The 22,802-nt window shown below is 41.0% G+C and overlaps 1 protein-coding gene across 2 annotated transcripts in view; it reads left to right on the top strand.

Moving 5' to 3' along the window:
• ino80 (INO80 complex ATPase subunit) overlaps window positions 1–22,802 on the top strand; it is a 160,273-nt gene that overhangs the window by 25,780 nt on the left and 111,691 nt on the right. The window contains exons 3-7 of one of the 2 annotated variants that reach the window (XM_052013345.1): window positions 6,213–6,385; window positions 8,083–8,150; window positions 13,944–14,096; window positions 18,379–18,499; window positions 20,088–20,296. In XM_052013345.1, coding sequence (XP_051869305.1) covers window positions 6,213–6,385; window positions 8,083–8,150; window positions 13,944–14,096; window positions 18,379–18,499; window positions 20,088–20,296 — 724 coding nt within the window. Of the gene's footprint in view, window positions 1–6,212; window positions 6,386–8,079; window positions 8,151–13,943; window positions 14,097–18,378; window positions 18,500–20,087; window positions 20,297–22,802 lie in introns of both variants that reach the window. The other variant, XM_052013335.1, reaches the window with a different exon arrangement.

The raw sequence follows: 22,802 nt of genomic DNA, 5'->3' as shown, positions 1-22,802 counted from the left end.
TCTCTATGATGCTGGAGGAACTTGGCAGGCCAGGCAGCATCTGTAGAGAAAAGCAGGCAGTTAACGTTTTGGGTAAGGACCCTTCTGAAGATTGGAAAAGGGGAAGCCCAGTGTATAGGAGGGAAAAGCAGAGCAGTGATAAGTAAACAAAAGAGGGGAGGTGGGGTGGGTACAAGGTGGTGATAGGTAGATGCAGGTGAGAGATAGTGATGGGTAGGTGCAGGGAGGAGGGGAGAGCAGATCCACTGGGGGATGGGATAGGTAAGGAGGAAAAAAAAAGGTATATTTTTTAAAAAAAAGAGAGGAATGGGAAGAAAAGAAGAGGCATGGTTCGCTGTGTGTGTGTGTGTGTGTGTGTGGGGGGAGGTGGTGGTTGTGGGGATTACTTAAAGTGGGGGAATTCAATGTTCATGCCATTAGGCTGCAAGGTTCCAAGACGGAAAATGAGGTGCTGTTCCTCCAGTTTGCGCTTGGAATTCTCCTGGTAGTGGAGGAGGCAGAGGACTGACGTATCTGTGATGGAGGGGGAGTTGAAGTGACTGGCAACAGGAGATGCAGAACATGGTTACGGGTGGAGCGCAGGTATTCTGTGAAACGGTCACCTAGTCTGTGTTTGGTCTTGCCAATGTAGAGGAGGCCACACTTGTAGCACCGAATGCGGTAGATGATATTAAGGGAGTAATATCGTCTCCCCACCTCCCCTACTGCATTCGGTGCTCCAAGCCCCCTTTTAATATCATGTACTGCACCTGTGCTCTGTCCGTAAGCACGATCTGCATCTCTTCATTGCCAGTCACTTCAACTTCTGTCTTGGAACCTTGCAGCCTAATGGCATGAACATTGAATTCTCCCACTTCAAGTAATCCCCACACCCCTCCTCCCCCCAGCCATGCTTTTTCTTTTCTTCCCTTTCCTAGCCTATCTCTTTTTCCTACCCACCTTTTTACCTCCTTACCTTTTGACTCATCCCCCAGTGTATCTGCTCTCCCCTTCTTCCCTGCACCTGCCTATCACTATCTCTTGCCTTCATCTACCTATCACCAGCTTGTGCCCACCCTGCCTCCCCTCTTTTGTCCACCTATCACTGCTCTGCTTTTCCCTCCTATATATTGGGCTTCCCCTTTTCCTCTCTTCATTCCTGAAGAAGGGCCCTGATCTGAAACACGGACCGCCTGCTTTTCTCCACAGATGCTGCCTGGCTTGCTGAGTTCCTCCAGCATCGTGTTTTTCACCTAGATTCCAGCATCTGCAGGCCTTTGTTTCTCTAATGTGAATTCTCTTGACACTGTCTCATTGCTGAAGCTTTAAGTTATCCTGAAGGACTTCTGAGTAAAATGTAATCTTATCCTTGGATTGCCAAGTTGGGGTATGCAGATGCCCCATAATATTAATGTAAAACAGCAGGTTCTGTATCCATTGCCCTTCAAGGTTTGGATAGGGACATATCCTTTCTTCAAAGAAAATAATGAAAGGTTCCATCAGTTCCAAACCTATTTAAGACATTGCTGTTTGATAACCACCTCAGTACATTGGTCGAATTCTTTTGAATTGATGATTAGGGTCCTCATTTGAGCACCTGAAATGAATGATTTCTGGGACAATGTCCATAACATTTTAATGTTTCACTGATCTGTACATGAGGTGTTTGAGAAAGAAGATAATGACGGAGAAATTCCAAAAATTTGGGATGGGATTTCAAGTCTAATAGGGCCCCAATTTTTCTTTTTGTTGTAGGTGCCGCATCTGTTGCACCAACAAAGAGCTTATAGAGGGATACATGGTCAAGTGTGTTCTTTGTTAACACTTTGGATTGTTTCTTTTTAGCTGCTAATTTCTGGTTTTTTTTTTGCAGTTTCATCTTTGAACACCAAATATTATGGCTTATCTCATATGTAGATTTGTCAAGATCAAGGCTGAACATAATAGAATTATTTAGATTGTTTTGCATCTTGTTTGAAATATCTGGGAGGTATCTGATGTAGCACAGAATTGGAATTTGCATTAGTAGTCACTGTGGTAACAGATTTTCCATGATAGGGACATTTAGTAGGAATAACATTTCGTAAGTAACAGAATTGGGTTTGGTTGTTGTCAGTTTCCTTTCTGATGCCAGAATTTCATAAGCAATTTTAATGTAGCCAGTTATTTTCCTTAATTCTGACGAGGAGGATACTTGATGAAACCCCTATTATCATGACACTGGAGGAGGATATTTGGCCCATCTGCTCCATAAGAGCTTTTAACAGAACAATCCCATCGGTACCATTCGACAATCTCCCTCTTTTTTTTAAACCCTTGTACCCCTGCAGTTTATTTTCTCTTGACAATTAACTGTTCAATTTTATTTTGCTACTTACTTGCAGTATGGGGTAATTTACAGCAGCCAGTTAACGAACTGACATATCTTTGGGACATGGGAATAAATTGGAGATCCTGGTGGAAACTGACACAGTCACAGGAAAAAATGCAAGTTCCACACACACATTTAAGATCACAGTTTCACCTGGGTCTCTGAAGCTGAGGCACCTAACTTCTGCATTGCCATGCCACCCATTTGTTGTGGTTTCATTCCATAGTGATGTTTCAAGGTGCTCACTTTGTAGCGAGAGATAGCTGCTTTGCACATAAGGTAGAGCAATTTACAGTCTTTAACAATGAATACCAAATTGTCACCTCATTCTGGATTAAAACGGATTTTCTTCATGCCAGTGTTTCTTGCAATTTGATGAAGTCATTGTCAAAAGATTTATATATATATGGCTCAAACTTGAAATAAAACTATTCAAATACATCTTGTGAACAGTGAATCCAGCCTGTATTCTGTGCAATGCAGGGAGATTGCAATGGCGCCAGATCTGCAATGTATCATGGCTGAATAGTGACTCAGTTTCCCAAAATATTATATGCATGGGCAGTCTGCGCAGGCCATGAGTTATCCATTAGCAGGTATTGAACAGCATTTGTAATGTGTAAAGCTGTTTATGTATGGAGAATTATTTAGGTAAAAGAATAATAGACTATAATTTTGCATGAGCATTATGCAGCTCACAAGCTGTAGTTTGACTTTGCCTGTGTGGTGTATATTTAACATGAATGGTTGATTCATAAAATCTTTTTCACTCCCTCTGCTATTTCTCTTTGGCCTCTGTGCCTCCATCATAGCCAGCGAAGGTACTCATTCCCTTCCTGGATTCTCCATTTTGTGTGGCCATGGGCCAAGGATTGCGATGAATTGGTGAGGATACTACATTTTTCCACAGACTGAGAATGTCCCTTGAAGCATTCTCTCCTTCTCTCTTCCCCCAGAGATAGTGTACATCACGCACTGGTGGTTGAACATGATCAGACCATAGAATGTTATGGCATTGAGTGCTAACATTGGTTTGTCTATCCTGCCAGTAGATTTAAGTTTTGTGGTAGTTCAGTGCTTTGAGCTGCCTGCTGTAGGTTTTCATGTCTCAGAAGTATACAGATATCCATTGTACCTGTTGATGGACAGAATCTGCATAGTGGCAATCTGTTTGGCTACTGAGGCAGTAATTGAGGATCCTTGCCGTGACTTTGCCTGTGGAACACATGTAGGGTAACTCTGCTAACTACTGTGAGAGCATTTGTCTCCTTTCTTGAAGATAATAACAATTGTGGAGCCTGTGAGATTCTTTGGCATACTCTTTTTTGTTATCGATGAGGGTCATAGAACATGGAAAATGGGCCCTTTGGCTCAATGCATCCATGCCAACCCAGTTGCTGAACTGAACTAGTCCTAATTACCTGCATTTGGTCCATATCCTTTCTAAACCTTTCCTGTTGATGAACCTGTCCAAGTACCTTTTGAAAAGTTGTTAATGTACCTGCCTCAACCACTTCCTCTAGCAGCACATTCCATATACTGACCACTCTGGGTGGAAAGAGTTGCCCTTCAAGTCCCTTCTAAATCTTTCCCCTCTCACTTTAAACCTATGTCCTCTAGTTTTGGACTCCCATACCGTTGGGGGAGAAACTGTGGCTATTTACCTTATCTACGCCCCTTATGATTTTATAAACCTCTATAATGTCACCCCTCAGCCTCCTATGCTCCAAAGAAATAAGTCCTAGCCTATTCACTCTCTCCATACAACTCAAATCTTCCAGTCCTAGTAACATCCTCAAATCTATTTTGTATCCTTTCCAGTTTAATGACATTCTTCCCATAGCAGAGTGACCAGAACTGTCCGCAGCACTCCAAATGTGGCCTTGCCAACGTTTTGTGCAGCTGTAACATGACATCCCAACTTCTGTACTCCATATCCTGACTGATAAAGGCAAGCATCCACATGCTGCCTTCACCACCCTGTCTACCTGTTTTGCCACTTTCAAGAAACTATGTACCTGTACCTTTTGGGTCTCTATTCTACAGGACTTCACAGGGCCCTACCAGTTACTGTGCAAGTCTTACCCTGGTTTGTCTTGCAAGTTACATTTATCTAAATTAAACTCCATCTGCCATTTGTCAGCCTACTGGCCCAGTTGATCAGGATCCCATTATAATCCTAGATAAGGGAGATGTCCTTCTGGCACCAATTCATAAGTTCTTCTCTGCTCTAATTTATAACTTAAGTTCAGATTCCTCCCTTCTGCTCCAGAGGGCTTGTTTTTCAGCTGTTTGATGGTCTAGTCAAGCTCTTGCTGTGGAATGAGATTATAGTACATAGTACACCATGGAACAGACTCATAGATACTTGTGTCAAAGACACAGTCTTGGTGGAGGAAAACTTTGATGTGCTCTGTCCAATGGGCAGTGACTTTTTCTGTCCTTGATAATAATCTCCCGTTTTGCTCTTAATAGGGTAGGTTTTTGAGCCATATATAATCTTGGAATCCAGGCACATTGTGATTATTGGTTAGTTACTGGATGTTTGGTCTTTCTACCCACTGTCTGTTGTGTTGTGTATTTTTTTTTGCCCTCCAGATGCTTAGTAGATTTTTTCTTTTTCTTGTGACGTAGTGTTTTGAGTAGAAGATCACCTTGCTTGTGATTAATTAGCTTCTGGATCTTGTCTTCAGTCTAGTCTTAGTAATTTCTGGTAAAGAAGCTGAGAGTCTCTTTACGAATGCTAATCATGGTGGGCTTTAGGGTAGGCCAAACACTGGACTTTCTGCAGCTCCTGTGGGGAGTCCTCAGGTTGTCTGTGGGGTGCTGACTGAATCGAAGTTTCTTAGCAGTGTCCCTAAGGCCTCAGTACAGCAGCATTTCTGTTTCCATTGTGGACTTCGGGGCCAAGTATATAGAAATGATGGACCTGATTAGGCAGTGATTGGTCGAGCAGTTGAAGCATCTTTTCAGTCTTTCACTTGAGTGATGGTGTAATAAACATACCTGTACTTAAGTTGAAACTTTGCCATAAGCCTTGTATTAGTTTCTCTGACTAAAATTCTCACTGTAATTTCTCTGAGCCACACTTGTACTCTGAGTGAGCTGTCGTTTGGCCACACCTGCATAATATATTATTTTAAAATTTGAGTTAATTCATAAAATAAAATTCAAGGGAACAGTTGTTTCACAGGGCTAAATGACTGTAGCTGAGAACTGACCAGAAGAGACTTGCTTGGATTTATTTCATGTTGGATTTATCTTTGGGGATTTGGGCACTGCTTACAAGGTCAATATTTATTACCCTTGAAAGTAGTAGTCATCTACTACCTTAAACTGCTGCAGTCCATGAGACACTTACTCCTGCAAAAATTTCCTTCAGGTTTCAGCAGCGGCAAAGGTGAAGGAATCCCTTATTTTGTGTCTGATCTGAATCTTTGTCTTGTGCTTATTATGGGATTAATCATAAATATAAGAGTTTTTTTTTCCCTACTGAGCATTTGGAAAAAATGGAAAAGTTTGGCCTTCATCCAAGTAATCTGAATTATTATAGCAAGTGTAGATATCTGATGTTGCACATTGTCAAATAGTGCTGTCTTTCCCTATTACTCTTTCTGTGATAACTTAAAGCAGAGATACTAGAAAGACATGTTTCAAACAAACCTTGAATATCAAGTTGTGCTCCAGTAATTTTTTTCTCCAGGCATTAAGGTTCTTGATGACTGCTTGCTGGGAGCTCAGTAGACTAGAGACCTATATTTATGTGTATTTTATTATTTCCATTTTAATATCTATTATTTCAAAGAATCAAAATTCTTCAAACTGTAAATTTGCTTATTGTTGGCTCTTTTTATGCCTGTAGTGACGAGAGCGATGATGGGCTTGAGGAGGCTCCTTCACACTCTAAAGCGGGTTGTGGAAACCTGAGCCACGTTAAGAAGGAACCCGTTGATGAGGATCTGGGAGAACAACCGGAAGTCGGGCACAGCAGAACTCTGACGGCTCCACCCTCACTCAATGGAGCATTTCATCCAGGTGAGAGTTTGAAAGAGCTTCTGGCTCCTACTAATATGAAGTTCCATTAGATAAGGTAGAATTCTTTTAAAAAAAACTATCTGCCCATGTTCTGGGAACGACAGCAAATTTTCTCAAGCTCTCTTTTGGGAGAGAGCTTATTCTTGCAGAATAATAATTTTAGCATTTAAACTTGCTCAGCAAAAAGCAATTTTGGATATTTTATTACTTTATACATTTTGTAAACTTTTCAATCTTTGAGTCTGGACAACCCCAAATGCTGATATTTTTAAGCAAAAAAAGACACATGTTTTAGTTCCCACACTGTCTGATGAAACTAGTAGAGATGTTCTGTGTTGCATCTTAGTGAAGCAGCAAATGAGTAACCACGTTGTACAAGCCCTGTTATCTAAATTAACTAGAGATAATCCCATTGTGAATTTTTTCTCTGTATTGTAAACATGAGCTGACCTGGGTGTTTGGTTAATTAGGTTTATAATTGGAGGAGAGCTAAGAGTTAAATGCTTTTTACTCTATATAGAGTTTGCTGAACCAATGGAATGAAGAGTCTAGATGGGCAGGTGGCATGGAAGCATTTTATGGATAACTTTCCACATTTAGAAGTGCAGTTAGCTAAGCTCAGATCCAAGTACCAATTTTGTTTTTTTTTCTATGGTTACCATCACAGGAACAAATAAGAACCTGGTGAAAACTTGGGGTGGGGGGGAGGGGGGGAAGTGGGAGTGGGGCTAGGAGTAAAATTGAGATTAAATACTTAGCACTATAAATGCCTCCTGCTCCCACATGCATTGTTCTTTCTTCCCAATGGCGCATCATATCAGAATTGTGGATACTGCTTGTATAAGAACAGGTCCAATTCTGGTGGCCTATAGAATCAATGATGTCATTGTTAAATAAGGGTTTTTATTCATTGAGCATGGTTACCAGGAGGCTCTTGCTGTATGTTTGCCTGCAACAGCTTCCTTTACTCTGCATACTATTAACACTGAAGATTCTTTAAGGTTTTTTGTTGGTTCCAGGGGTGGGTGGAAAGGGAGGAAAGAGGAAACTCTGTTTAAAAAGACTCCACCTTTTGATTTAAGGAAAAAAGGGCACAGACTTTGGACAGTATGGCTGCTGGTGTAATATGTGGGCTGGATTGTGACAGGCAAAAGGGTAGCTGTTCTGAAGCAGGTGGGTGGAGACAGCTGGAGTATGGCCTTGGTCTCTGAATCAGCTCCTGACAGCTAGAGGGAAGCATTAGGTAATTGAGAGGGTAAGCAAGTAGATAAATGGAAATGGGGAGGACTCGAAGCAAGCAGAGAACAGGATAGGAGGAGGCGCTGAGAAAGAGGGTGTGGGGAAGATTGTGGGGGTTTGGTGAGAAAGTTTATGTATATGCGCACATATGTCCATGTGTGTGCTGAAGAGTGTACAGGAAAGCCAGGTTTCCAGTCATTTTGGACTTCCTTGGCATTGGACCAAGACCTTGCCCTGTCAAGACTGTGAAACTGGCATGCATTGACCATTTCATGTGAAAAGAAACTAGGTCCAGACATATCTACCCTTCAAAAATAAAGCGCAAATAAATTATCCTTGACTCTAAGCAACTGCTTAAGAAGGACCCATTAAGTACAATAATCCATTTTCCTTCTAATCATGAAACACTTTATGTGAAATTGTTAGTTACTGATACAACAATGTTTTATATTCAGCAGATCTCAAAGTTGAGAAAGGAAATCTGTACAATTTCAGCAAATTGAAGAAAAGCAGAAAATGGCTGAAGGTGAGGAAGTAACTGAATCTGTAGTTTGATTCTTATCTAATCTCTCAAGGTGTGCAGTGTTACAGATTATGAGGAATAGTCTGGAATGTGCCCATTGTTCAATTATTATTGATAATTTGTACTCTGATACTGGCCATGTGAATAGAAGTCATTTGGTGTACAATCTGGAGAGAAAAGTCTATGTAAGTACTCTAATTAAATTGTATTGCAACAACTGATAGCCTTGGAATATTAACATCTGTTGAAATGTGATAGTATATTGCAGTACTGTTTGTAAACAAGAGGCGGCCGTTGCCTAGAGGTAGAACATAACCTTTTTGAGTCTAATGTTGCGTTAATAAGTGCAACTAAAGAGACGAGTGAAAAATCCAGACTGACACTCCCAGTGCACTGCTGAGGAAGTGAAGGACAGTTAAAAGTGATTCTTTTCCCAACAGTTTAAAAAGCTCCATCCTGTTGTTTTGTAACAGCTTGGAGCTCAGTGCAACTATTGGAAGATTGGGGAATTGTTCTGCTAGCCATTTATATCACAACCATTTCAACCCTACTTGGTAACCTTTCGTGAATGAGTATTATACTTTGCTATGTGCATATTAGCTGTTTTCAAAGTTTGCTATAATGACTATATTTTAATAGGCTGGAAAATGCTTTTGTACATATGAGTATCTTTCCTATAAAGTGGTGACCTGACTATTTGTAGTTTTCAAGCTGTGGTCTTACAGATGTTGTATACAGTTCTAGTATAACCTCTGAAGTCATGTATATTCAATTCCTCGGGTAATAATGGAGTGCATGCTGTATGCCATTTTAACCTGCTCATGAACTTGTCCTATTCCTTTTTAAGTATGCATATATGCACTCCAAGGACCCTGTTTTTTTTTCACACCACTCAGTAGTCTATTTATTGTGGTTTTTTGTTTACTTGTTGCCCTTTCTCAAATGCATTATCTCACACTTCTCTAGACTGAATTCAGTCCATAAATTTGTATATCTTGCTCCAGTATAAAGATTCCATCCTTCCTGTCAACTACACAGCCAGTGTTTGTAGCATCTGCAGATTATTTTGCTTACAGATTTAAATCTAAACTATTAAATTGTACAGCGCAAAAAGCAAAGGGTTAATTTCTGGGCCCTTTGGAACTCATTGGTAACAGCCTTTCAGTCATTTTAAAAACTCCCATCAAACAGTAGATGTTGTATCCAAATTTTGCCTTGTGTCCCATGGGCTTCTGTTTTTGACCATCCTGCCACACAGGGCACCTGTCAAAAGGCTCACTAAAATCCATATAGACTGCATCAAACTTGCTGTCCTCATTGACCTTGTGCCTCTCAAAACAAAAATATAGTCAAATTAGACAGAATCTTCGCTTACCATCCATGAGAACAATCTCTGATTGATTTCTTTCCAAATGAAGGTTCCTGCTGTCCCTTTATAATGAATTTAATCATTACTAAAGTTAAACGTACTGTCTTGAGATTGCTCAGTGTTACCCTTTCCTCCTTTTTTTAAATCATGATGCAAAGGCAGTTGTCTTCCATTCCTCTGGCATCACTCCAGTGGCCAAGGAAAGTTGAAAAATGATGATTATGGCCTCTGAAATTTCTTAACAGTTTGGGATATATTTCATCTGGTTTGATGATTTATCCACTTTTAAATCTGCTCTTGTACTGTGCCATCCAATATTGCCAGGCTGCAGTCAGTGAGGATAGGCAGCAATACCTCCGGCACGATTATTCTCAACAATGGTGCCCCACAAGGCTGCGCCCTCAGCCCACTACTCCCTATACACTCATGACTGTGTGGCCAGATTCTGCTCTAACTCCATCTACAAGTTTGCAGATGATACCACCATTGTAGGCCGTATCTCAAACAGTGATGAGTCGGAGTACAGGAAGGAGAGAGAGAGCTTGGTGACATGGTGTCATGTCAACAACCTTTCTCTCAATGTCAGCAAAACAAAAGAGCTGGTTATTCTCTTCAGGAAAGGGGGCAGTGTACATGCACCTGTTTACATCAATGGTGCTGAGGTCAAGAGGGTTGAGAGCTTCAAGTTCCTAGGAGTGAATATCACCAACAGCCTGTCCTGCACAAATCACGTAGATGCCATGGCAAGAAAGCTCACCAGCACCTCTCCTTCCTCAGGAGGCTAAAGAAATTTGGTTTATCCCCTTTGACTCTTACGAACTTTTACCGATGTACCATAGAAAGCATCCTATCTGGATATATCACTGCTTGGTATGGCAACTGCTCTGCCCAGGACCGCAAGAAACTGCAGAGAGTTGTGGATGCAGCCTAGCGCATGACAGACACCAGCCTCCCTTCCTTGGACTCTGTCCTTACCTCTCGTTGTCTTGGTGAAGCAGCCACCATAATCAAAGACCCCACCCACCCGGGATATTCTCTCTTCTGTACTCTTCCATCGGGAAGAAGATACAGGGGCCTGAGGGCACATACCACCAGACTCAAGGACAGCTTCTACCCCACTGTGATAAAACTATTGAATGCTTCCCTTATACAATAAGATGGACTATGACCTCACGATCTACCTTGTTGTGACCTTGCACCTTATTGCACTGCACTTTCTCTGTAGCTGTGACACTTTACTCTGTACTGTTATTGTTTTTACCTGTACTACCTCAATGCACTCTGTACTAACTCAATGTAACTGCACTGTGTAATGAATTGACCTATACGATTGGTATGCAAGACAAGTTTTTCACTGTACCTCAGTACAAGTGACAATAATAAACCAATACCAATTTCTCACATTTCCTCTTTATCAGCATCAACATTGTTCCCTCTTTTGTGAAGGCAGCCATGAAGTATTCAGTAAGAATCTTGCTGTTGTCATCTGCCTTCAATAAGTTACCTTTTTGGTCTATAATAGGCACCACACCTCATTAGTTATCCTCTTATTCTTTGCATTCCTAAAATACCTTTGGGTTATCTTTAATATTACTTGCAGTATTTTTGTGTGCCCTTTTTGAATTTCCCTTTTAATTTCACACTACACTTGCTATGTAATCGTCTAGGCTTTCTGTAGTATTAAATGCTAAATTTAATTATCTGATTGAATGTCAAGGGTAACGAGTAGCTGAAATTTAATGGCATGCTATAAAATTGCAGATTTGACATCATTGAGATTTTATGGGTTTATTGTTTTTCCAGTTTCTCTCCTTTTCTGAAGGGGAGAAACTCAAAAAGAAACAAATAGAGGGACCTCTGAGTGCATATCCACACATACTTAAAGCAGGAGCTGTGAGGCAGGTACACACGTTTTTATTCTGCATGAGAACTCAGTGTTTGCAGATTAGCTGTAGTGGACTGTGTAGCTGAGCCAGAACTGCATCCTGACATGCCTGCGCTGAAGTGTCCAGCAAGGATGCCAGTCACAGGCAGGAACAATGGATGCTTTTTCTCCCTTCCCTTCTTCCCTTTGATGCATTGCCCCTTATTTATGTTAGACATAATCATAGCTTTGGATGGAACATGCACACCTTTCTGATTAATTTTGGATTGTGTTCACTTCATACTTGTGCTGCCTTCTGTCTGCTTTCCTGAGGCATACAAAACAATTTCAGGCCACTTGATTCGGCTTTCTCATTGTAAGGGATGGCCACCCTCTGGTGCTGGAAACTTCCAACAAATTTTCTGTGGCAAATGCTGTTGAAGCTGGAGGCTCCATCTCACTTTTAGTGAATGCTGGATGTTGTTCTTGGACCAGATGTTAAATGAATTTGATTCCTGATATATGAACATGGCTTAAAGCTTTTCCTTAACAAAAGTGATTTTTTTTTTATGATTTCTGTTGGATTAAGTGTAGGTTACCTAACCCAAATGTATAACAGATGTTCATGTACACAAATAACTCTGGGTGGCTCTTTCCTAGTAGCTTGTATCTTCTTGTACTGAGGGAAGCATAGTGAGGGCTGACTGCTGCACAGCATTTCCGTTGCCCCTGCCTGAGCTGGCTTGTAGATGTCAGGTTAGTGGAGAAGTGGACCATGATAATAGCTGATATTGCTGACGAAATGGCTTTTGGTCGTATTTCTGTTGCAATGGAGTTTCTGAATTAGACTCAGATTTTTGAGTGGATTACCTTTAGAACATTTAAAGACTAGTTAAAGGATAAGATATTGGCTTCATTAAATGGGCTTCACAATCAAAAGAGGTTTTTTTTCTTGGAATAAATACTTACACAGCATTTGAATTCTCTGCCAACTGAGCATCAGGAAGGTTGAAGCCAGAGACTCAACTTTAACTTGAACTCCATTTCCTGATTTCAGACACACTCTTAGCTGAACCAGTTTTTTATTTTATGGTACCATAGGTTGTGTTGAGCTCCAAGCTGGGCTTTGAACACGTCATGCTGGATAAACAGACAAATGGAATGGGAAATGGTTGAGAAGCTATAAAGACTAATGACCCAGTAGAGCTAGGTACCATTGGTGTGCATGTATTGTCTGACACAGGGCTCTGTACAAGGATGATGAAAGAGGACTAATGAAAGCACAGGAATGGTAGCTCAAATGTTCTTGGATGTAGTATTTTTGGACGTGAAAGGGAGGTTCCCAGAGGGGAGGATGTTTTACACTTCTGCTCAAGGGGAGCATTACAGCAGTAATGAGGGGGGATATCCTGGAGGGATTGGCAAAGGAAGCTACATGAGCAGAACTTAGTGATTGCCCTTTCCTTATTTCTTTGATGGGATTATACTATAGGCCTCCAAATAGTCAGTGGGATTTGGAAGAACAACATGTAGACAAATGGCAAGAGGATCTCAAAGCAATAGGGTTGTAGTAGTGGGTGAGTTTAACTTTTTCAATATTTACTGGAGTTGCCTTGGTGTAAGAAACCTGGATGGGGTGGAATTTGTTAAGTGCATACAGGACAGGTTTTTAAAGTAGTATGCAGAAAGTCCTTCTTGGGAGGGAACTGTACTCGACCAGGGTGTTGACTATAATGGAGGGCTTTAGTTAGGAGAGACTGTACAGGCTGGGAGTGCAGGAGGCTAAGGGATGACCTTGTGGAGATTTGTAAAATTATGAAGGGCATAATGAATAGTTATAGAAGGGACATAGAAAAGTCAGTCTTTTTCCAAAGGTAGTTGAGCCTAAAACTAGAGAGCATAGGTTTAAAGTCAGAGGAACATTATTTAAAGGAGATCTGAGGGGCAAGGTTTTCACACAGAGGGTGATGGGTATGTGGAGTGAGCTGCCAGGTACAAGGCAGGTGCACTCAGTGCTTTTTTAAGAAAACATCTGGATAGGTACATAAATAGAGGGATATGGGCCAAATGCAGGAAAATGGGATGAGTATAGATAGGCATCTTGGTTGGCATGGATGAGTTAGGCCAAAGGGCCTGTTTCTGTGCTCTTTGACTTTGAGGGTACAGCATAGTTCATTGGCATGATGGCAGTAATGGGAGATGCAAGTATGAAATAAAACTGAAAGCTGTTTCTTGTTAGAATACAGGTTACATAGTAAGTGTTTGGAGAGATGAGACAGTAGCGAGAAGCATTATGCCACCAGTAATTGATGGGTTTGGGACAAGAGAATGTCCATACAAGAGATTAAGCAGAGTTAGGAAGTGAATTTTCCTTGCACGGGATTTTGATCTGAGAAAGTTGGTGATTGAAGCGAAGTGAACGAGTAGTATGGGGCTTGGAATGCTGCGCCCTGATGTCATGTTCTTCTGTACGTACAATATCTCCTTAATGTTAAGTTGTATTCACTTCACCATAAGTCACTACTAAGCCAGATTTATTTTCATCCATTTCTCCTCTCTATAGAACATTCTCTTGAGTAATGAGACATCGGACTCGAACACTGATGATGATGATCCTGAGGGGGAATTCATGCTCAGCAAAGAAGAGTTGCATGATATGTTGCGACTGCATAAGTACAGGAAACTGCACCAGAGCAGGGTGCATAGTGTCAGAGAGGTAAAAAGTTTCAGCATGTACCACTTCTTCCATCTATAGCTCCTTGTGGGGTGGTTGGAAGCATTATGGCTTTGATGTATTGGGGGCACTAATGGTACCATGGTCATTGTGGTTAAGGAGTCAATGATATAATAATGAATGGAGAAAATGATTGAAGTATGACCTCTTATTAAATCTCTATCGTGTTGGCCGCAAACTGAGTGGGATTGTGGTTGGATGTGGGGTTTGCAGAGTCAATCAGTGATAATTGGGAATTGATGGAAGCAATTCATTGGGAAGGTTATCTGTATGGAAAAGAGGGGTCCTCATGATGGTGCTTTGTGTTGAAGAAAGAGCATTTGATATTTTGTGTTGTAGACTGCTTACAGTTTGTGTTCACATAAGATTATATTAGCTGTTTGAGAGGTACCCAGTTTGCTATTTGTACATGTGCTGAGTTTCCCCATCTGTTTACCTCTTTGCACCTGCTTCTGGGAATCTGCTTGTTGGTAATTGTGATGTTATGTTCTGAGAACCACATAGCCATCCTGAGCCTTGTAGGTAGACACATTGCCAGTAAGCTATGCTAAACTCACAGCAGGTACAAGTTTGTGGAGACCAAGTGCTAAGAAGGATGTAAAAGTTTGAGAGAGTACAGGAGAGTGATTTTTGAGGATTAAGGATTTCCCTTTGTTATAAACTGTGGATTGTGAGATTAGTTTTCTCAGAGTTGAGGCAAGAGGAGATTTGATGGTGTTTAAAATCACAAGTTGTGGGGAGAGTTCTTAAAAATAATCCTTTGTTTTGTAACAGCAGAGAAACTAATAACCAGATCACTTAAGTTCTTCAGCATAAGAACCAATGTGAGGAACAATGTTTTGGATTTGGAATAGAGCGCCTGTGGTAGTGGAGAGTAATGGTTGAAAAGTCATCTATGAAAGTAATTGAGGTAGAAGGGACTGTGGGTGCTGGAATCTGGAGTAAAAACTAAACTATTGGAGGATATCAGCGGGTTGAGCAGCATTTTTGAGTCAACACCTGCATCAGGACTTAGTGTAGAGAAAAGATAGCCAGCATGCTGAAGTAAGAGGGAAAGGTGTGATAGAGGCTGTAGGGTGAATGGTGGAACCAGATTGGTAGGTGGTTGGAAGGTGGATGATGGGCAGTTGAAGCCAGGGAGGGGATAGGAAAGGTGAACCAAGGAAGAAGAAACCCAGGTAGATGGGTAGCATTGAATATTCCAATTTCAGGTAATCCTGTCCCCCATTAGTTGGACTCATCATCTGCCCCCACCTGGTTCCATCACCCATGTACATACCTACCTGGGTTTCTTCTCCCTTGGTTCACCTTTCCTATCCCCTCCCCCTGCCATACCTGGTTCCACCTGCCAATCATCTCTCCCTTATCTGGTTCCATCTGTCACCCACCAGCCTCTCTCAAAACTCCTTCACACCTCCCCCACCTGGCTCTATCTGTACATTATTTCACACCTCTTTTTCTCTCTTCACCCCCCCCCCCCCCACCCCCCAAAATCTGGTTCCACCTATCATCTACCAGGCTCTGTCTCCTCCCTCTCACTTCTACATGCTGGCTATCTTCTCTCTACACTCAGTCCTGATTCAGGGTCTCAACCCAAAATGTCGAATGTCCCTTTTTCTTCCACAAATGCTCTTGACCCACGGAGTTCTTCCAGCAGTTTATTTTTGTTTATGAAAGCAAATTGGATAAATACATGAAGGAGAAAAAAAACCTTGAAGGATACAGTGGCGTGCAAAAGTTTGGGCACCCCGGTCAAAATTTCTGTTACTGTGAATAGCTAAGCGAGTAAAAGATGACCTGATTTCCAAAAGGCATAAAGTTAAAGATGACACATTTCTTTAATATTTTAAGCAAGATTACTTTTTTATTTCCATCTTTTACAGTTTCAAAATAACAAAAAAGGAAAAGGGCCCAAAGCAAGTTTGTGCACTCTGCATGGTCAGTACTTAGTAACACCCACATTGGCAAGTATCACAGCTTGTAAACACTTTCTGTAGCCAGCTAAGAGTCTTTCAATTCTTGATTGGGGGATTTTCGCCATTCTTCCTTGCAAAAGGCTTCTAGTTCTGTGAGATTCTTGGGCCGTCTTGCATGCACTGCTCTTTTGAGGTCTATCCACGGATTTTCATTGATGTTTAGGTCAGGGGACTGAGGGCCATGGCAAAACCTTCAGCTTGTGCCTCATGAGGTAGTCCATTGTGGGTTTTGAGGTGTGTTTAGGATTTGTGCAAACTTCCCTGCATCCTCACCACAAATTCAGCATCAGAAGTTTGCAAAGGAACATCTAAACAAGCCTGATGCATTTTGGAAACACGTCCTGTGGACTGATGAAGTTAAAATAGAACTTTTTGACCACAATGAGCAAAGGTATGTTTGGGGGGAAAAAAAGGGTGCAGAATTTCATGAAAAGAACACCTCTCCAACTGTTAAGCACGGGGGTGGATCGATCATGCTTTGGGCTTGTGTTGCAGCCAGTGGCACGGGGAACATTTCACTGGTAGAGGGAAGAATGAATTCAATTAAATACCAGCAAATTCTGGAAGCAAACATCACACGGTCTGTACAAAAAAAAAGCTGAAGATGAAAAGAGGATGGCTTCTACAACAGGATAACGATCCTAAACACACCTCAAAATCCACAATGGACTACCTCAAGAGGCACAAGCTGAAGGTTTTGCCATGGCCCTCACGGTCCCCTGACCCAAACATCATCGAAAATCTGTGGATAGACCTCAAAAGAGCAATGCATGCAAGACAGCCCAAGAATCTCTCAGAACTAGAAGCCTTTTGCAAGGAAGAATGGGTGAAAATCCCCCAAACAAGAATTGAAAGACTCTTAGCTGGCTACAGAAAGCGTTTACAAGCTGTGATACTTGCCAAAGGGGGTATTACTAAGTACTGACCATGCAGGGTGCCCAAACTTTTGCTTCTGGCCCTTTTCCTTTTTTATTTTGAAACTGTAAAAGATGGAAATAAAAAGGTAATCTTGCTTAAAATATTAAAGAAATGTGTCATCTTTAACTTTATGCCTTTTGGAAATCAGGTCATCTTTTACTCACTTAGCTATTCACAGTAACAGAAATTTTGACCAGAGGTGCCCAAACTTCTGCATGCCACTGTATGTGGTCAGTGGGGGTGGCACTTGTAGGATTGTTGAATGGCCTCGTTTGGTATGCTATTCAATGATTGGTAGCATGGTAAATAATGCAGTCAAGAATGCTGCAAGGATGTCAGTAGGTAAAGTGGGCAGGCAAATTTCTGGTTGATGGATTTCAGTGCAGCTAAGTGGTGGTGTTGATTTTCTTCTGGAACCACAAGTGGTTAGATCCCAGAAATGTGATCAGTTGATACTAGAGTCGGTTTGAAGTAGGTTGTGTCTCCTGTATTCTTTACCCAAGAGGAGTACGGAGGCTGGTTTGCTGGGCAAAGGCAAGGAATGACAGACTTTTAGATATGGAGGAAATCATGGGATGTGGCAGTGCAGAGTGACACTGGAGTAAAAGGTCAGCCACGATCTTACTGGATAACCTCCTACTATTTCTCTTGTCTCGTGTTATGTATGGTTGGTTTCCATGTGAACACTGCAATATCTCGCTTAGCTCATCAGCCATCTCCCTTGATCCTTCCTTCGCCATTGTTGACTGCTGGTATGACATCTGGTTTTGGATAATTCACAGTATCCCCAGTTAAACTTGAAAGTCTGGAGTCATTATCTTGGGCTTCTGTCACAAATTTTGTACCTCTTGCCAACAAGTTGTAGTTTTTATGTCGAAAGAAATTACTTGTCACTTAATGTGTCTTATCTAATCCCATGTTCTTTTTATTACAGAACATATCTCTGTAACATTGGTTACCTCTGCCTGATGCGTTGAAACCCTCATCCATGTCTCTGTCTCTGATACCTAGACACAATTATTTCAATGTTGCCCAAATATCAGTAAACCAGCTTGTTCAAAACGTACAGCTCGTTCCCATCTTGGACAATTGTTTGCCATGTTCTGCACCTATTCCTGGTCCCTCACATTTACTGATTTATGGCTGGTGTAGAAACAGTTTAAAATCCTTCATGAGATCCCAATGCCCTCTTTTCTCTCCACCCAACCACCCCTCCAGCCCCCCCGCATCAATCCCATTTCATTTTACTGGTGTGCTAGGATGTTCATTTGTTGTTGTTGGTCTGTAATGTGGACAATAATCTGCTGCTGTTATGAGGAATATTTTTGCTGTTATGAAGAAGTTGTATTGAGTATACGTATTGCCTCCAGCTCCAGCAGTACCAGTACTACAGCACTGGCCTGCTATCCATGCATGACCATTTTTACGAGCAGCAACGCCATGTCCTGGGTCCCAGCAGGAAGAAGAAGAAAGAGGAGAAAAAGATCAAGGGTGAGTTGCAACAATCTGCCATAATGTCATGGTTGCTATTTATTTCATTTTGCCCTGTTGCAGTTTCTAATTGGATAGAGTCTGACCCCACATTGAATATCTTCAGCTCTTTGAAAGCAGAAGTGTTAATTCGTTGGTGGTTTTTGATGCACCTCAGTTAAGAATGCTACCGGGTACAGACCTGGATTCTGCTCCACTTCAGATTGGGCATATTCATAGAGATGTCATCACATGACTGACCACTTCAACCATGTGGTGTACTGTGTTGCAACACTGGCCGGAAACCAGAGAGTTTGCACATTCCTGATTTGGATGATCCCTTAGTCTCTGTCAAAAAGCCCTTCTTCCATTAGCAAAAAATTGTTCAAAGCAGATTTAAAAGAAAATTTATTGACCCAGTAATCTGTTGGTGGGGTGGAGGGGGGTGGGGGGGGGGGGGGTTAAATGAGGAAAAATAAGATTAATGTAGAGTTAGAGTAAATGGGTAGTTGATGGTCAGCATGGACTCTGTGTGGGTCGGAGAACCTGTTTCCATGATGTATCTCCTTCCTAATCTTTTGATCACCTGTGTTTCTTGAGTTCCTGCTATTGCTTCTATGGTTGTGGTATTTTGTATGTGTGTGCTATATTCTCCAACTACATGCTTAATTTCATGTGTCTTGGAAGCTGAACTTGGGGATGCTTGAAAAGGTCAGAAGTTTGTTTGGCCTCCAATAAGATGCAGAGTTTACAAATGATTTGTGTTGGCTTGAGTGTTCTGGGAGCAGGTTAGAGTTGCTTTTGAGAGAACCAAGTTTAGCAGTAAGAAGAGAGACAATCCTCACTGAATGAAGGATCCAGAGAGATAGTGGGGGTGTAAAGCTAGGTATTATTAGTATACATGTGAAGGCATGCAGACACCAGATCTACAAAATAAAGTGATTACAGATAAAACAATTCTGCACATTTGGGAAGCAAAGCCATTGCCGTGAATTCTTTATAACCAGATGAGGACATAACCACTCATGGGAGAGGTCTTGGGGAAAAATGATGTTGTTAATTAGATGACAGGAAACAGAATGATGAGGGTTGATTGTGCAGCTTTACAGTCACAAGGTGTTATTTGTATCTTTTGAGGGATGTTTTTGTATTCTGGAAGAGGCAGGGTTGGGGTGGTTCTTGAGGAAAGCTCAACAGCTTGGAGGCAGTGGTCAGTTATGAAGATAGATTGGGCAATTAGAATTTTTTTTCTGACTAGGTGAACCACAATATATCTATATCTAAGTATATAGATGTATTATCTATCATATAAATAAATAAAAATTGATAGTAAGCATGAAGTAAGCTTTTGTTAAGAAGATAGTTTGATCTTGTGAAGTTATATTGCTTTGATTTGCCATAGCTTGGGGTTCATATTACACATTTATAAAGATGCTTTCAGCTAGCCCAGGTGCAGTTGTGTATTTTGTGAGGAGTGGGGTTGGTGAGGTGGGGATGGAGTATTGAGTGAAGTAGTGGGTTGGATGTGGGTGATATGTAGGTACCCAGATGGTGGGAAATTCATGATGTGTCTGAGGAGGTGAAATTTGAATCTACTATTTTTTTTCAGCCAAACTGAAGAAAGTGAAGAAGAAGAGGAAGCGCGAGGAGGGGCATTCTTCTGAAGAATCCCCACGGAGGGCAGAGATGAAAATATTTGCCAAATTCTCCCATGATGCTCCTCCTCTAGGTTCAAAGAAAAAGCACCTTAATTTGGAGCAGTTGAATGCACGTCGACGCAAGGTGTGGCTCAGCATTGCAAAAAAGGAGGTTCCCAAGGTGAGAGCACTTGCAGTGTTATACAGCACACTGAGTAAATGGTACTGCTGATCTCTCTCCAGCCATGTTATAGTGTCACGTGGTAGAGGTTTCCTGCTCATTTCCATCCATAATGCTCTTGGAATGAGTTGAGGCTGCATGATGGGAACAGTAAATGAAAATCAATAAAATCTGCAGATGTTGGAAATTTGAAATATAAGCAGAAAATTCTGCAAGTGCTCATTGGGTTAGGCAGCAGCTGTTGAAAGAGAAACATTTAACATTTCAGGTCAAAGACCTCTTGTTAGAACTGGGACAGAGAAAACAAGTTGATGTTAAGTTGCAGGAGTGGAGGACAGATGGATAATACAAAGAGAATATCTGTTTAGAGTGAGGCTTGGGTTGCTGTGGGAATAGACCTGTTGGGCACGTCCTGCATTTTGCAGCTTTTTATGCTCTTTGTATTCTCATTCTCTGTTAACCCATCAACTGGGGAGCCTCTCCAGTCTACCTCCCAGCAACCTTGGGTTCATCTATCACAGATATTCCCTTTGTTTTCTCTATTCCTTTCCCACTGTCTCTTCAACCGATAATTAGTTTTCTCTTTCCCATTTCAACTGAAATGTTACCCATCTTTGCATAGATGCTGCCTGACCTGCTGACTGTTTCCAGCATTTTCTTATGTGAAGAGGACAGGTAGATGGTTCCTAATATCTATCACTGCACATCAGTAGATGGTTCCTAATATCTATCACTGCGCATAGGATGATGTGGTTATATGTTAAGTTCTGGCAAAGTGGGAAGTGCAGATGTTTAAACTGGGTGGAATAGAGTTCAGGTCAAAACACTTGGGCGGGGATTGCATAAGAGAATAGACGGGAAACAGACTGAAGGTATGAGATGTGAGCTGGCTATGGTAGATTTAATGTAGTTTGCCAAAGATATGATAGTATCTTTTGATACTTTGATATATGACAGAATGTGGCTTACACCTAAAGAACTTTATATAGTTTACATATGTCCCTTTAAGACACACAAACCCAACAGGTGATGTGGTCCAGCAGTGGCTATTGAAGATTTTAAAGGAAAAAGCTTGTATAATATTGCTGAAAAGAACAGCAAAGAAATTTCAGAATTCATCAAAAGGTGAGTAAGCAATAGATAAGGAGAGGAAAAGAACATGAAAGTAATCAAAAGAAAAGCAAAAATAAACTGAAAGCTTTTATGGGTATGTAAAAAGAGAAACATCAGCAAAGGAAAATGTGAGAAATATCAGTTAACTGTGGTCCCTCTAAAAACAACTTGGAGAAATTATTTTGTGGCATAAGGGAATTGCAGAGAAATTAAACAAATTCTGTATCTATCTTCATGAAAGAAGACACAAAACTACCGGGTAATGGTGAAAAATGAGACCTAGAGTGAACGAGGAGCTGTAAAATTGAGTTTTAAAAAAAATGGTAAAATTAAAGAGACTGAAACCTGATGAGTTTCCAAGAGCTGATGAACTGCATCCCAAGGTTTTGAAAATAGTTAATACAGTGGTTGTCATCTAGTAATACTGTGTACATTCTAGAATGATTCTCACAGATTGGAAGATAGTAAATATAAATCCTCTAAGAAAATGAGCAAGTAAACATGGAACTACAGATCAATTATCTTGATACAGGCAGTAAGTAAAATGCTGAAATCCATTATTAAGAAACTGGTTACAGAGCAATTACTAATAGAAACGTGTAGAGTTAGCATAGATTTACGATAGAGAAATTGTGTTTGAGAAATCCATTAGCCTTTTGAGGTTGCAACTAGTAGAAATGATAGGGAACCAGTCAATGTAGTGTATTTGGATTTTCAGGGAGGCCTTTGATAAGGTGCCACATATTAAGCAAAATTGGAGCACATGGGACTGAGGGTAATATATTGGCATGGATTGAGGATTGGTTAACAGATAGAAAATAATCAAAATAAACATGTTGTTTGTGGTTTGGAGGCTATGATTAGTGGGTGTCAGAGACTGATGGAGGGGCCCCAAATATTCACAATCTAGTTTGATGATTTGGGATGAGGAGATCTAGTGTAATTTATCAAGTGTGCTGATGATACAAAGCTAAATATCAAAGAGTAGAATGCAAAGGGGTTTTGGGGAATCATAGGTGAAGAAATGACAGATAGATATCGTGGGGATAAATGTGAGGTCCAACACTTTGGTAGGAAAAATTGAAAAAAAAAGTGGTCTATTTTCTTTTTAAGTCAGAGTTTCTTGTCATGCACAAGTCTATGTATGCACAGCTGCAATGAAGAACTTATTTGCAGCGGTATCACAGGCACATAGCATCATATAAGCAGCATTCACAAGAAAAACATAAAATAAACATTATGCACAATTTTTATGAGAAAGCACAATTAGAACAGAAAATACAAAGTCCATTTTGTTTTCAGTTTCTTAATTGTGAGAAATTGAAATATTAATGTTTGTAGGAACCTGGCTATCCACTAGAAGTTAACATGTAGGTGCAGCAAGCTCGGCAGG

Source organism: Pristis pectinata, chromosome 1, assembly GCF_009764475.1.
Source record: "Pristis pectinata isolate sPriPec2 chromosome 1, sPriPec2.1.pri, whole genome shotgun sequence".
In the NCBI taxonomy this organism is placed as follows: domain Eukaryota; kingdom Metazoa; phylum Chordata; class Chondrichthyes; order Rhinopristiformes; family Pristidae; genus Pristis; species Pristis pectinata.
This window is presented reverse-complemented; position numbering and strand designations above follow the sequence as displayed.